This window comes from Squalius cephalus (assembly GCF_949319135.1).
Source record: "Squalius cephalus genome assembly, chromosome: 22".
In the NCBI taxonomy this organism is placed as follows: Eukaryota; Metazoa; Chordata; class Actinopteri; order Cypriniformes; family Leuciscidae; genus Squalius; species Squalius cephalus.
Window position 1 is genome coordinate 16,443,961 of NC_137143.1, and position 16,651 is coordinate 16,460,611.

Here is a 16,651-nt window from a genome sequence, read left to right on the forward strand (position 1 = left end):
TGATATTGGTACGCAGCTAACATAATAGTTATAGCTTTTGCATTATATTTGCTTACTGAATTTGATGGTATTACACTGTATAATAGTGTGAAGTTATAGAATATTTTTTCTAAAAATGGTGAATTGTTTCATAGTAAATAATCATAAAAATGTTGCATTTTCTTTTTTTATCAAAATAAGTAGTATAACCAGCAGGAGAGCAGAGATGTGTGAACTGAATTTGGTGACAATAGTGTCACAGTGAAGCTATAGAATGTGTTTCATAATATAAAATATGCAAAAGGGTTCAGACGGTCCCTTATTCGGATTTGTCCCTCAACCGCCTGTTTAGAGACAAATTTACATTATAAAGCTCATTTTGAGGAAAATTACTTAACGGGAAACACTTAAAGAGATAGTTCACTTTGAAATAAAATTTTGGTATGTTTTAGCTTACCTCAAGGGCATCCAAGATGTAGGTGTCTTTGTTTCCGCAGTAGTTTCAATTTTGATATTTTTAGGTCAAACCGTTCTTGTCTGTCAGTCATTTAATGCAGGTCTATGGTCACTGTCTCAAAGAGCATGCACAGAGAAGTCCAAATTAAACAATTCCCCATCGTAAGTACACATTGATGGCCTAAGACACGAAACGAGCAGTTTGTGTGAGAAAACGAACAGTATTTATATAGTTTTTACCTCTTGTACACAACCAAGTCCAAGTGATCTGAGGGCGCGTGCACTTTCTGGTGTGTGACGTGTGCGCGTGTTCTGGCTTAGTCTGCGCAAGCGCCGGAAAATGTACAAGAGGTAAAAACAATATAAATACTGTTCGTTTTCTCACACAAACCGCTCGTTTCGTGTCTTAGGCCATCAATGTGTACTTACGATGGGGAATTGTTTAATTTGGACTTCTCTGTCCATACTCTTTGAGGTGGTGACCATAGACCTGCATTATATGACTGACAGACAAGAACGGTTTGACCTAAAAATATCAAAATTGAAACTACTGCGGAAACAAAGACACCTACATCTTGGATGCCCTTGAGGTAAGCTAAAACATACTGTACCAAAATTTAATTTCAAAGGGAACTATCCCTTTAACGTAACGCGTAAATGCACGTAAATGCGCGTAACTAAGGTAACGTTAAATCAAGCAAGCTAGTATGCATAGGCCACAAAGTGTTGGCGAAATAACACATTAGCGAACCGGAGGGAATAATATGGAATTTTTTCCAGAAAACTTATTGCACAAAATAAATTGCACTTTCAAGGACCTGTATCTATGTATGTTTATTTTCAAAAAGGTTTTTTTTTCTTCAGATTCATAAACTTGGGTCCCGTGGGAACCCTGATAGTAGATGCCTGACAAGCGTTGCATGCCCAAATCGCAGATGTGCTGTTTTGGTAAAAACATTTGATTTTATGCAAGCTACAGCTGTATACATGATTCCTGTTTCTTGTATTCATCACATCTGTCTGCAACCATTCAGGTGTACAAGAGGGGTTAATTTTTTAGTGTCAACTTACAAGCTGAGTTGACAGCTTGTATGTGTAGCCTATAGTAACAACAATGTGAAGCTGAATACAGGAAAAGTGGGATATTTATGCTTTTATTTCTTTTTCTCCATTTTTTCTTTCTATAGTGTAGTGGAGGTCTTTACTAGGTAGTGTTTTAGGGTTGGTAAGATTTTTTTTTTAGGTTATGCTCACCAAGGTTGTATTTATTATTAAAAACAAACAAACAAACAAAAAAAATAACAGTAGTACTGTGAAATATTATTACAATTGAAAATAACTGTTTTCTATTTTAATATATTTTATATTTTTATTTGACGGCAAAGCTGAATTTTCAGTAGCCATTACTCCAGTCTTAATTGTCACATGATCCTTCAGAAATCATAATCATATGCTGATTTGGTGCTCAAGAAACATTTCTTATCATCATCAACGTTGAAAACAGTTGTGCTGCTTAATATTTTAGTGTAAACCATTATACATTTGTTTTTAAAGATTTTTGGTCAAGTAGATTCTTTAAAAAAAGTAGAAACCTTAATTCTACTTATATTTATATCTTGGCTTCTGAAACACACACACACACACACACACACACACACACACACACACACACACACACACACACACACACACACACACACACACACACACACACACACACACACACACTACATTAAGTGTAACACAATAGAGACACAATCTACACAATTAAATATGTTCCACATACTTTTTAAGTGTGTAGTCTTTTAGTTAAATAAAAGAAAGGAAAAAGGATGAGGCCAGCCAAATCATACTCCCATGTTTATTTTCTATGTTGTTGTTTCTTCCAAAATTGCATTTCCCCGAACAACTTAAACTGCTCTCTAACTGGCTGTTAGACAGTGTGCATTTAATATGCTGTGTGTGGACCGAGAACCGGATTTCAAGAATTTTGTTGCATTACATATGGCTCATAATGTTGCCACGACAATCCATCTGCTTCTATTAAACACATATTTCCCTCTATCATATTTCATACCTCAACTCGTTATATATATATATAATAATCTAAATCTACAGTACATATGTATTCATGTGTTTTACATATGACTTCGCCCCTACCTTCTCTGCATACGATTACATTTCTAGGCTGTTTTGAGTGTCAGGTTTATTTTTAATGTTCCAGTGCTCTCTCACTGAAAAGCATTTTCTATATTTAATAAATGGCACACTGCTAGCAACAACACTGACAGATGGGACACGGGCTGACAAGATTTGCAAACATTACATGTTGTAGCATGTGTTTCTATTTCTAAGGCACGGCCTCCACGTTAACCAGGCACGTGTTACCTAATTCCAACCTCTTGACAAAACTTGATGATAATAATGTTTGGTCAAGCATTTAACTAATAAATACATTTTAGAAATTATTTTTAATTTTTAATATATATATATATATATATATATATATATATATATATATATATAATTTCCAAATTAATTGTTGGGCAGGACTTGATTATAATTGGAGATGGAGTTGGTGATTAAAAGTGGGCGTTACTTGCCTACTTGATGTCAATGAGAAATCAATTATTCCATTTTGATCAATTTATTTTTGATTTCACATTAACTATAGTTTTACATTAGAATAAATAAATGTCTAGTATTATGCCATCCTACTTTGCCTGTTCTCATCGCCCTCTAGTCAACAGAGGGAGCTGCAAAGGCTTGCATTTCATTTCTTAAGCTGTTCAGAACTTTTCAAGGGTACAATGCAGTCAGGATGAGTTATTGCTGAGAGAAACCACAAACCCTCTCTCTCTTTCTCGCTCGCTAATGGAGGAGCAAAGGAGAACAGCACAGGGGCATGTCTAACTGGCTACAGCAGACTCAGTTAACTGGAGGTCAGGAGGCTTTACTCTCACCGTCCACTTCAAAAATGACTGTTGTCACACTACACTCAGACACAACAATCAACATCCATCTACTTTGAGGAAGTGTTGCAGATCACTTGTAGACATTGCTGATTGAAAAAAGTGCTGATGGCCACTTTTTACAGAACCACCTTAAAGGGATAGTTCACCCTAGAATGAAAAGTAAGTCATCTTTTACTCATCCTGGAGTTGTTCCAATGCCCTATGTCCTTCTTTATTTTTTCGGACCACAAAAGGATACGTTTTGAAAAATGTCCTGCACACGCTCCTCCATCTAATGGCGATGAATGACAACCAGGCTCAAACTTTTCAAAAAGGACACAAAAGTATCGCGTAAGGATACAATGAGATGTGCGCCATATATAAAAAGTGTTCAGGAGGCATATATAGGGTTTTGCGAGAAAGAAACTGCATTATTAAGTCAAAATACTGAGCTCAGCCGTTACTTTGTGCGTGTTCCTGAGAGTGCGTGTGAGCCAACAGCGGCCTCTCACACATACGATAACTCGCACTGTTGTCATGACAACCAGAATATTCACCCCACAGAACACAACATAGTTATACCAAAGTCCCTTTAAGACTAGTCATTTCACTCGGCGGCCATCTTTGAAACGCCTCACTGGCATGCAACTGTAGCTCCTATCTCTTTGAATAGGGAACATCAAATTCTCCAAAACTGATCACCAAGATTACGATTCAGTTTCATATTTGAAATCACCAATGAAATCTGACAACAACTGTCTCATAAATTTTGTTTCTAAACGCTGGTATCATGACAAAAGGCTGGACCAAGCTAATGCGCATCCTCAGTCCTAAGCGGGTGTCTCAGAACACTATAGGAACCGGAGCTTCTAACGGCAGCTGCAATGACATAACCAATCAGCGATTGGCTCTTTTCTTTTTTGGGACTTATTCCATATATTGCGTGTTGCACTTTCTCCCATTCATAGTAATAAGAGTGCATCGTCTTTCTGTATATCAAGTCTTTGGTTATACACAATGTACTGACAGTAGCTTTTGTCTGTACCACTGCCTCAGTCTCTTCCATCTCTCTAAGCTCGATTTCAGAATTTCTCTGGTTCATACAGATACGGCTGAGCCAGGCCCGGTTCCAGAATCAAATCACTAAGGGGGCTCTAGTAAAGTGCAAAACAGGAAGTCGTTCGAAGCAGACTCAATGAGCGTTTCTCGGCGGGTCATCGACACTCCCCCTTCACAACGTTTCTCCCCGATCTCCACGGTGAGGCATTGAGATTGTGGAGGAAACCCTATTTGGCTTGCGTGGTACCCTCCACTGTCTCAAATTATTCGAATGTGAAGGGACTGCATGAACATGGTTATGAAAAGATGCCCCAGGTTGAAGAGGCACTCGCGAGCTCTCTCTCATCTAGCCGTGCCAGATGTCATCTAGGCTGGTGGACAAGGCCTACGTGGCAGCAGGTCAGGCTGGTGGAGCCCTATTTAGTTTCAGGAGTAAATATATAGGCTATAATCTGTGTTTACACAGCTTTTTTGAAAATGCGTGCGTTCGGCCAATCAGCGCACACTAACGTCACTGGTAGTACTTACAGTGCTGGTTTAGACCCAACTCTGAAGTAGGAGCTAAATTAGTTCCTCCAAAAGGTTCCTAGTTCCTGCGGTGCGAACACGCCAAAAAACGGGTGCTTCCGCCAATAGTTCTAGGAACTAGAAAAGGTTCCTCTGGTGCGAAAGCCCCTTATGGTTCTATATGGTTGCCAAAGAGAGGCATCTGTGGTTGAACCTCTCGAGGTTAAAGGAGAAATCCTTCCTCCTTGATTCCCCAGTCTCGCCCTCTGGCCCTTGGGCAATGGTGTAAACACTGTAGTTGAGAGGTTCAGAGAGGCGAGGGTTCAATCTGCGGTGTTCAAGTGCTACAACCCTTTTCGAGCCCAGGCTCCTTCAGCCCCCCAAACCCCTTCCGACTCTGGACCCAGCTCGAGTGCTTGGAGGGAGGGTCAGAAGGCGAGCGTGGCTAAGAAAATCTAGGAGGGATCTTAGGGATATCATTATGGCCCGCAGATCTGAAGACCTCTCTTAGGTTTCCTGCACTTATGTAACAAGTTTTATGTTTTAATATTTATTATGTAATTTAATTTAATGTAATTCATTCCGGTGTAGGATTTTTTAAGGTACTTTGATAAATAAAATACAGTTTTATTAAAATTATTAAAGTTTTTACTGTCACTTTTTATCAATTTAATGCATCCTTGCTGAATAACAGTAAGGATAAATTAATTTCTTTCAATAAAAATCTTTAAAAAAAGAAAATCTGACTAAAAAAAAAAAACTTTTAAAGTGTACATATGTATACTGTTTTAGACATTAAACTACTAGAATAATACAGCTGTCATTTTTGGGGGCCAGGGGTTTGAAGATTTCCATGGTGTGTGCTGTTTGTCTTGTCTGTGATTTACCTGTAGGAGTGCAGCAATGCTGGGTTTGGCAGTTTCATTCGGAGATAGCAGGCCACAATCCTGGACTCAATGAAGCTGGCAACTTTACAAATTTCTTCATAATCAGCATTTAAATGTTTCTCAAACACCGCACCTTTGGAACACAGCTGGGAGAGAGAAAGGAGTGATAAAATAATTGAGAAATATAACTGAATAAATAAAACCTTGCTTTTCACAGGTAGTTTGTTTCAAAGTGATTTTTTTTACAAATTGTTTTTGCGAGTACAGGTTATAATCATTTTTATAAGATAGTTGATATATATTTTCAAATGAAATGTAATAAATATAATGAAAGAGAGTCACATCACTGTCACATTTCAAGAATCTGCTCAGTGCACTTCTGTGACCTGAGCTCAGATAATTTAAACATGAATGCAATGCACAAAGCCAAATACAAAGAATTTTACCTTGAACACTGATTTTTTTTTAAAGTACTGTCAGCTCAACAATAAACATACAGCTTCACTTTACAACAAAGCATGTATAAATATTCTCCTGGTGGCCTTTACCTCATTTAACCTCATGTATTGTGCAACGACAAATCGTATTAATCTCAGTGAAAGAGAGAAATGAAAAAAGAAAGAACACCTGTGATGTTTAAGACTCTGCAGATCCACATAAACGCATTAAGAGTCTGGTAATGTGGGATCCAGGTAACAGCAATAACAGGTCAGAATTATGATAAGAGCCTTTGAGCTCCAACAGTTTGTAAACATTAATTAAAGTTCTGCTCCGTGCCTCATAATATCTTCAATAACCTTTTGTTAAGGTGACATAGAGAGCAGCCGAGTCAGACATCATTTCATTATATTTTTTTATTTATTTAATTGTGCATCTGTATTTCTCATATTTTTTACATTTAGATTAGACCTACCTTTGCTGACATCTAACACTTAATTAAATAATTTAATCAAGTAATAACACTATTCAATTTTAATATTGTACTTCCCTTAAGATTAAGATTATGCTTGCAATCAACCCGCACATCCAAGCAGATCCATATAGCAAACAAGATTTCAAACACCTTAGGATCCCCATAACATGTGCATTTTCCAGAAATGTCAGTGTGTTAAATGAACATATAAAGGCCTGTAGGTCGGGAAGCCTGTGGTAAAATTTAAATATCGAGTACCTCTAGTGCAGCAGTGAAACGGCTGGCTGCAGTGGCATAATTCTTCAGTTGGTAGGATGAGTTGGCGTCCTGTAAAGCTACATCGAGCCATTTGTCAATTTGAGGCAGAAAGCTGAGATTAGGTCCACTCGGAGGCCCTCCTATTTCAGCCGCTTGACACATTAATTGTGTGGGGGTGCAGGCCAGGGACTTGTGGGTAATGTCCTGTTCGTCACCGAACACTAACTTTGTCTCAGCCTCCATCAGGTCTCTTAGAGAAATGCGAGGGGGTGCAGAAAGGGGGCTTCGTTTATTATTTGCCTCCGCACAGTCGTCCAGCGATCCATCTTTTCTTCGGGTGTCATTCTTCTTGCTCCTCTTTGGGGCACCGCTGTCTGTCCTTTTCTCTTTTCTCTTGTTTTGGCCCTTTTCCTCAGGCTGCTTTGACCAGATGGTGGCAGGCGTTGGGTGTTCTGCGTTCTCGGGGAAAACCGTCTGCTGTAGTCCCTGGAGCCCTGGGCTTCCAGTCGAATTTGCCATGATGTGCCTGAAAGAGTTTTAAAATTAATGCTATGCTTTTCATGGCTCAAAGCAGTCAAAGAAGCAATCACAGAAAAATTTGGAAATAATGGACACCTGAGACGCAGGACATCCCATTCATATGGGTTATGCCCCATGAATTCAAACAGCCCAGGAAATATGCGTTTTACATCCCAATGAAGGCCTGCTCTCCGCATACAGATAGAGTTCAGACAAGTTCTCAATTCTCCAAGCGGGCTGAAACTTTAATACATTCGCTGCTATTATTCTTCTGTAAGAGCGCTGCTGTTAGTGTACTGTTAGAGAAGTCACTTAAATAATGTAGAGGGCTGGGGTGCTGATTCACTGCCGCTCTTGAGATGTGCTTAGGAAAAGGTCACTGTGACATATACACCTGTTGGCAATAGGCCGAGCTCCTGCTTTAAGAGTAGACTGCAAATTCTACCATCTTTATGTACGTGTGTTACTACAGTGTGGGGAGAAAGAGAGTTTTGTTCTTTATGAATACATTTTTGGTACAATAGGCCAAAATAATTTAAGAAATGTGGGCACTAGATAATGATTCACTGTAGTGCCCACTAGGTGGCAATAAATAAGTTTACATATGCAATAATTTTTAAACACAGTAACTATTGATGCACCCCGTATATTTGATGCCTTGACTGGAGGAAATAATAATGACTTCAACTACAGTATCTCAACATAAAGTAATATATTTCTGTTAAATAATCTTTGATTGTGTCAAGAAGCACTTACCTCCTTGTTTTCATAGCGAAATGTTTCCTTTTGAATGCTTGAAGACGCTGACATCACCACACAACTTATGGAACTGTGTTGTCCAATCAGATTAGAGCATCGGGACTGACCGTTATAGAGTGCAACAGTGCCCGCCCACTTTTTTTTAGCTGCTTTGGTTTTGGAAGTATTTTTCCCATCGGGATTTTTTTGTTTGTTTTGTTTTTTTGTTCTGTTAAAGATGTTTTAAACCATGAATCAAACCGGATATGAGGTGAATAACACATCTCACTTTTTGATTTGAAGCAAATTGGACAAAAAGACAAAGGTAGCCTACAAGACGGTGTGCTTAACGGCTTCACGAGGGAAAGAACTAACTTACGATCCCCTGAAGCCAATGACATACCGAAATTAAAATGATGGATAAATATAAATCTATTGATTTAAACATGCTGAGTATGTGGAAACAATTTAAACATGTTGCTTATGGAAATAATTTATTTTATGTTTAGCCTATTACAAAAGATGCATACATTTGATACACACAAATATTTTAATATTACATATAAAAAAGTTATTTTTTAATTGAACAAAAAAATTTAGTAGCTACCTACATACATTTATGGCATACTTTATTTTGCAATTGTGTTCCTTCTTCTTTTCATTGAAATAGGGCTTAACCTGCATCTATTAATAAAGTGTTTACCTAATAGAGTCAGGTTATTTATCAAAAGGTTCTTATCCTGAAATAATTCTCCAACTTATATTTATGAACAAATATCGAAGTAGTTTGAGAGTGTAGAGAGACTCTATTACATCATTCACAGTGCTTCATAGGAGTGGGTGGACACTAGTTCATTTGCCATGATTTGTTTGTTCGATTTTCTGATTGGTGGAGTATTTTTTTGTTGTTGTTTTTAGAAGAATCCTGAGTAAAGTAGTTTTTCTACCAGGAATTTCACTAGTAAACATAAATTGACATTATGTGGGCTGATGGCAAATATCGGCAAATAACAACCTAGTCACAGTTGGTCTGTTTTTTTAAAGTAATCATTAAAAATCACTTCCTGTGGAGAAAATGAATGGGATTTTTACATCCGGAACCACTGTTGCTCTCTATAACTCATGATAGCCAAAGCGACAGTCAGATATATCTGTAGTGTCAACATTTGAATCAGTTCTTGCCCAAAAACTGATGTCCGCACTGTTTAAAATTAAGCTTGTTATTGAAGATGCTTGTCAACTTCAGGCATTTCTCATTACTGATAATGCGTTGAATACAACTCTATCTATGATCACTGACAGCTTGGCGACAGATGCAGAGTGCTGTCTCAAAGGATTGTCTGCCAGTTGCTTAAAACAACATTAATTTATATTACAGCCTAATATATACATTACATGTACGGTATAGTATACTAGACTAATATATTGACATATTTAGGGCCTAATAATTTGCTAGCTGCTGTCTTTTCAGTTAATATCTCTCAGCTACGAAATATGACTCAATGTTTATAGTTTAATGTGATGTCTAAAGAACTGGTACCTTGGTACCAGGTTGATACTAAATAATGAGAGTCTTACAGCAGTATCGGTTTTACAGACTCATTTCGTCTCTTGCAGCAGTGTCTGATTGATTTCAAATGCTCACATGCTCATTTGTGAGCATTCTCTGTGAAGAGCAATATTAAAAAACCACACACTTTGTTTACCAACTTTAAAATTAGGTTACTTTACATATAGTTACTGTTTTTAAGTAATTCTTACTCCTACTTTTATTGGGGAAAAAAATATTGCATATTTTTTTATAATTTTTAATTTGATTTAATATTTAACTTTTTAATAGTTAAAATAGTTAAAGGAAGTGTGATATACAGTTATGATTTTGATGTACAGTTGTATAGACTTTCAGCTGTTTGCAATGAACAAATCAAACACAAGTAATTGAAATAGCTCTACACAACAAATGTTTCAAGTGGTTTCTCCAAATTAAACTGAAAATGCAACTTTTAATGATTTCTGTGGTCTCACAATTATTCAACCCCCTGAATAGAACCCCTCACAAAAGCACAAATCTGCGAAACAGGTGTTGCCTCAAGCACACCTGATGCAACTAATCAAGGGCTTCATTAGTTGCACCAGGTGTGCTTGAGCTAGAACACATGAAATATCAGAACTGGCTAGGTTTGTTGAGTGTCACGTTTGACAAGTCAAAAGAATGGGAAGAGAAGATATCATCACCCTTCACAAACAAGGAACAGTATACAAAAATAAGCAAAAACACTAAATGTTCCTAGTCACACCATTGGAAGTATAGTTTGCAAGTTCAAAGTTAAAGGAACAGTGGTTACACTACCTGGACGGGGCTGAAAAAGGAAGCAATCAACGGCTGCATCCAGATTTCTGAGAGGGCAGGCCCACTACAGACCCCAAAACACAAGAAAAGTGCTCAAAATCATATTAATAAACCACAGAAATTTTAGGATTCTGTTCTGTGGAGTGATGAAACAAACCTGGAACTTTTCGGTCCTATGGATCAGTGGTATGTCTGGAGGAAGAATGAAGCATATGCTGAAAAGAATACTTCTGCCTACAGTTACGCATGGTGGGGCTCGTGATGCTCTGGGGCTGCTTTGCATCTTCTGGCACTGGAAACCGTGTGGAAGGCATGATGGATTCATTGAAGTATCAGGAAATCCCTGAAAATGTAATGCCGTCTGTGAGAAAGCTGAAGCTTCCAACAAGACAATGATTCCAAGCATACCTCAAGTTCCACCAAGGCTTGGTTGCAGAAGAAGTCCTGGAAGTTATTTTACTTTGAAATGTGCATTTCCAGGCTGGAATGTTTGTTATTGTTTTGGTCTGTGATGCTGCACGTTGCCAATTTGCCAATTTTCATTGTCCATTGCGCTCGTTCCTGTTGCGTGTGCTCAAACTGGCAACCTGTGTGAGCGCCGTCCAGTCTGAGGAACAGGAACTCCGATATTTTAAATTCAACTGTCTTTCTTACATACTGCACCTTTAAAGAAGGCGGTTGCAGCACGCAAACCCAATATTACTGAACTGGAGGCCATTGCTCATGAAGAATGGGCTAAGATTCCTCAGAAACGCTGCCAGAAGCTGCTGTCTAGTTATACATCTCGTTTGCAGCAGGTCATAACAGCAAAAGGGTGTTCTACTAAGTACTAAAGATGCTTGCCATGAAGGGGTTGAATAATTTTGAGTCATGAAAAGTTGCATTTTCAGTTGAATTTGGGGTAACCACTTGAAACATTTGCTGTGTTGAGCTTCAATTACTTTTGTTTGATTTGTTCATTGCAAAAGCTGAAAGTCTGTAAATTTTGCCAATAAACCTGATTTGCAACAGGGGTTGAATAATTTCGATTACAACTGTAGTATTGAAACTGGTATAAACTATGATCTCTTTAATTATCAGTATTATTTACTGTGCTTCTGTTCTTATGTCAAAAAGTACATATGCATCTGACAATATATAAAATTATGCAAAATTACACATGAGCATTTTTGCAGATTGCAGATGGTCATTTCTCATTCTTTATTCATTAGGGTGACACCTGTAGTCTGTTATACCCAATTAAATATGTCAGTGTCAAACGATTGCCTGTATTGGTTTTATTTCATTTTTATTTAATCTTTCTTTCTCTTATATAACCTAGACATATGCCATTGGAATAAAAGCTAAATAGTGATCAATTTAATAATAATTGCACACAGGTTCTCTCTACAGTTGTTCACCGGGTGTGAACTCACTATATAACTATTTATAACATATCCTAATCATTAATCATTTCTTTTCTCCCCCAGCAGCCAGACAAATAGCTATATGCTCTTGTTTTGCTGTGCTAAATCTTCATAAGACTGTCTGTTTCGATTAACCTTGACAATGAGCATCGCTCAAACAGCATGTCAATTGCTGGTAAGGTGACGATGAGGTAATGTTTTCTTCTGACAATAAAATACTTGTCTCTCATACTCCGTGAGGAGGACAGCAGTCCCTATTGGAATGTCAACTTTATAAAATAAGACTGTGTGTGTATGGGCTTCAGTGTGTGTGTGTGTGTGTGTGTGTGTGTGTGTGTGTGTGTGTGTGTGTGTGTGTGTGTGTGTCTGTGTGTTTTACAGCCTGGGGGAAATAAACTGTGTCTGCGGATGCGCCAGAAGACGATAAACCTAGAAAGGACTTCATATGTGCAAAAGGAAAGAAAGAAGAAGAAAGAAGTGAAACCATGAGTGAAAGTGCTAAAAGAAATCACAAATATCTAATGCTTTTTTATGTTAGAGTTTACAGGGTGTTCAACAGAGCCCAAAGCTCATTGGATTTCTGTTGTCAATGAAAAAGAAGAGGTGAAATCTTTTTAAAATTCAGTTTAAAACAATATGATTTTGACAAAACGTTTGTAACATTTTCAAGAAAATGTTAAATGCAATGACTCCAAAAATGATCAAGTAAAAAAAAAGGTTATTTTCATAGGTCATGTGAGTTTCCACATTTGAATCTTAATTTTAAAAAGAAGTTTTAAAATATTTTCATTTCTTTTTTTGTGTGTGTGTGTGCAAATATTTTTAATTCATAAATTAGGCTAATTCGTTTTTTGGGCATCATTTTACAACCTATAATGACCTTGCCTTGTCTTAAAAAGTTCAAATTTGTAATATTAGTTTCTGCATGTTGGTTGGAGCAATTATTATTTTATTTTTTTATGAACCAACTCCAGGGTAAGGCTAAGAAGATGCGCTTCTTACACATTTAAATTGATTTCCATGAAATAGTTTCAAGTTAGGTGTCGTCGCACAAACTAAACATCGCTGCATATACTGTATGCTCCTGATAAACTAATTTGTTTTTAAAGAGTCTACGTTCACAAAACACACTTCATTTTACCAGAAAAGCAAGCATACTGTAAAAGCGCAGAAAGAGCACTCCCTTTATAGTCACTAAAAAGCTGTCACTCATCTTAGTTCATTGCGATATCACAAAGTTCAGTTATAATCAATAAAGCTGACTGCAGTGCACAATGAATCAGTGGAAAAAAAATTACATAATTGTTTGTTGAGAGAGGATTTCAAGATTTTTTTGTTCAGTGCTAACATAAACACCTCTGATTGGCCATTGCGTTCAAGAAATCAACAGATATGTTTGTGATTGGCTAAGGCTGCAAAAACATGCTGTAAATAGAAACCTTTGACATTCTCCAGAGCGCACACACAGATATGCACTGGACCGTTTGCCAGTATGCTATTATTACGGAGAAAAGCTGCCCATAACTGCTGATCAGTTTTTCCTTTCTAAAAGCAATCAGAAACAAAATTCCAGTCCGTGGCCAGTGGAAGGCTAAAGCCCAAAGTATACTTTGGCCGTCCACGCACTGTCTCCTTGACGTAATTTTAGTCACCAGGAGGGCCCGTGGACGTCCGCACACCCTTGACCCTCAGCCACAAACTATTATGCAAGTAAACATTTAATATTTTATTTATTTAATTTTATTAGCCCAGAGAAAGTAAGGTTAAGATGCAGTTCACTGTTATACAGATGAATGGTTGCGAGTTGTCTGTTGCGGTATAAATTGGGTTTAGTTTATATCTAGAATGTCCAGCATTGATTTTCCAACATGTCTGAGTTGCTGCAATTGTGTACATTATCCATCACACACACACACACACGTGCGCAATAAGACAAAGCCAGCACCTTTCAATTTATTGGGTTCTCCTGCAATAAACTCTACGGACATCAGCGCACGTTGTCTCAGCGTCTGGCCTGGACAATCAGCACTGGATGACAAACACACTCTCTCCTTTTCACCCTTGATGCATATAAATAGCTGCTTATTCGTTTATCCATCATGTACCACTTCTGCTTTTCTCGGCAGACAGCGATTCCACCCGGTGTCGTCAACAATTTACGAAGACCACAGACCTGAGTTAGTAGTCTTCCACTAAAGGACATCTTGAATAGCTTCAATGTGACCACAGTGAAGTGGAACATTTGTAAGAAATACTCTCATTGAGCAGCTCAGCCCTCTTCTCTCTCTCTCAGCACATTCTTTTCTTATTTTTAAGAACATGCAGCATTTCTCAGGAAGGCTTCTATTACAAACAGTCATGCTGTCATGCACCACACTTTAAGGAAAAGCACGGAGATACTGCACCACTGTTTTCACGGACCGCTTTAATATCCCCCATCTCTCGCTGTTAATGAGATGTCTCATCCATATTAATCCAGATTATTTCTGGAACCTTGAGAGCCTGTTTACTCTTGGCTGGTTCAAAGTGAAAATGTAATAGAGAGGCAGTGCAGGGGAGTAAAAAAGAAAAAGAAGAAAAACATGAATAAATAAGTTGTTTTGTGACTGAAATAAGGCTTTAAAGTAAGCACCTCTTAAGAAAGACATGATATGGTTTGGGAAGTCTTGACACTATCACCGTTGTGTCCACCAGTGAGTTTCGAGATATTTTTCTCATTTGGCTTTTGTAATTGGATGATTTGTTCGTTGAATGCACAGGCCGACAGGATTCTGTTCTTGTTTCCGTACTAGGCTACGGCCCAATGATGTGAAGCGCTTTAGAATTTGCATTAGTTAAACAGGCCAATTGTCATAATATATTGACAGAGAGAGTTAGTTGCTCTATCAAAGCATTCTTGCCATTGTGCGTCTCTGGTGCTTTTAATTAAAGTGTTCTCGCCTCTTTAAAATCGTAAAATAAATAATGAAAGAAGTGGAGGGGAGAAAGGAAAAATGTTAAGAATATTTCCTGAAAAGGAAATGTACTAGAACTGATCAATTATGTAACTATCTGGAGATCACTGCTGCACACAATGGTTAAAAGTGAAGCTCACAAACCCTAAGGGAGTTTTGAGGTCTTCTACTGATGCGCTCTGTTTGTGTGTGTGTGTGTGTGTGTGTGATTGTGGATGGAAAATGAAAAGCAACATCCATGGAATTAGCTCTATGTTTAAAGAAATTGCATGAGCTCATTCAAACTCTGACTTTTATCTCTTTCTTATGTTTACTCTCATTCAAGCCTGAAGGCTAAAATCCACTGGGCTGAGCTTCACATTACACTTGTGGACTCTCATTATGCCACTGGAATCTCATAGGCCCGGCTTTAATCATAAACCTTAACTATAAACCTTACACCATGCCAATGCTTAATCTCATCCATATGTCAGCTCATTTATAAGCGGATAAATCAGAGGAGGATAAGTATCTGCTCCCCAGATTAATAGACCTTGGTGAGGAATAAAAGTGGATTAGAAAATGTTTTAGGGCCACGCTGAGAGACCCACAATCCTCCACTCCATATATTTTCTCTGCTGGGAAAGACTTGGTTAAATCTTCAAATTTAAAGACGGAATAAATAAATGAATTATTTAATGAAGTTAATAGAAATCTTCAGATTTTGATTTATCTCTAATTCTTCTAGAGATAGTTTATCGGAGAAAAGAAAAAGAGAATAAGTTGTAATTATTTGCATTGCATTTTTTTTTTCCGAATTATTTTATTTTTCCTTCCTCATGTCATTCCCAAATTTGACATTACTATATTTTTACTCTCACAAAATGGAGAATTATTGTCAAATTTAGGTCATTATTCACTGATAATCTTCTCTTCCAGTGAACTTTGAGTGATTCCTCCAGTTAACTAGAGAATCGCTGGAACTGGATCATTGTTGAACTCGACATTATAATTCAGTCTGATTTGTGTACTAATCATTCAGACCAGTTTTGCATTAATCTCAAAAGAATTATTTGCTCTCAAATTTGACATCACTACTTCTCTCATGAATGTTTAATAAAAATTCAGGTTGGAAATCAAGAATTTTGATGGTCATCAAACAACATTTGGAATATAGAGCATAAGTAATATAATAATACTTTCAATAAACTTTTATGGTGACCGTGCATCATTTTTTAAACTTGGAAGCTCCAGTTTCATTTCAGCACTTCATATATAACTATTTCATTTTAATTAAATATGTAGGTGTTTTTATAAAATTGTATTAATTAAAAAGCTCGTAATCATACTTTTATCACTAGGGGAAAAAAATAAATAACCTGTTAAATTGTCTCATGCAATTATTTAAAGTCCCCCTGTGGTGAAAATAAAGTTTTAAATGTTGTATATGTCTATGTGGTGTTTTTAATATGCTTTGAGACAAACCATGTGCAAATTCATCAAAGTCAACACCATTGCTGAGTGTTTTCTCCTTAAAACTGCAGTGAACCAAAGACAGTCTCAAAAACGCGGTTTGAAATCGCTGGTGTTTCTGACATCACAAACTACCTTATATCCAATCACGTCAACGTGTGATCATCAACAAGTGGATCTCTGAGCTGGTGTTAGTGGAGGCAGGGCTAATTTGCATAT

General features: G+C 37.4%; 1 protein-coding gene across 1 annotated transcript; it reads right to left on the minus strand.

Annotated features, from left to right (window-relative positions):
- Window positions 1-6,974: 6,974 nt before the first annotated feature.
- Window positions 6,975-8,327, minus strand: LOC307150635 (uncharacterized protein). The gene is made up of 2 exons (XM_079858018.1): window positions 8,289-8,327; window positions 6,975-7,539 (listed from the first exon to the last, which is right to left on the minus strand). The coding sequence occupies exons 1-2, from the start codon at window positions 8,300-8,302 to the stop codon at window positions 6,999-7,001; spliced, it is 555 nt and encodes a 184-aa protein (XP_079714144.1). The 5' UTR covers window positions 8,303-8,327; the 3' UTR covers window positions 6,975-6,998.
- Window positions 8,328-16,651: the final 8,324 nt, after the last annotated feature.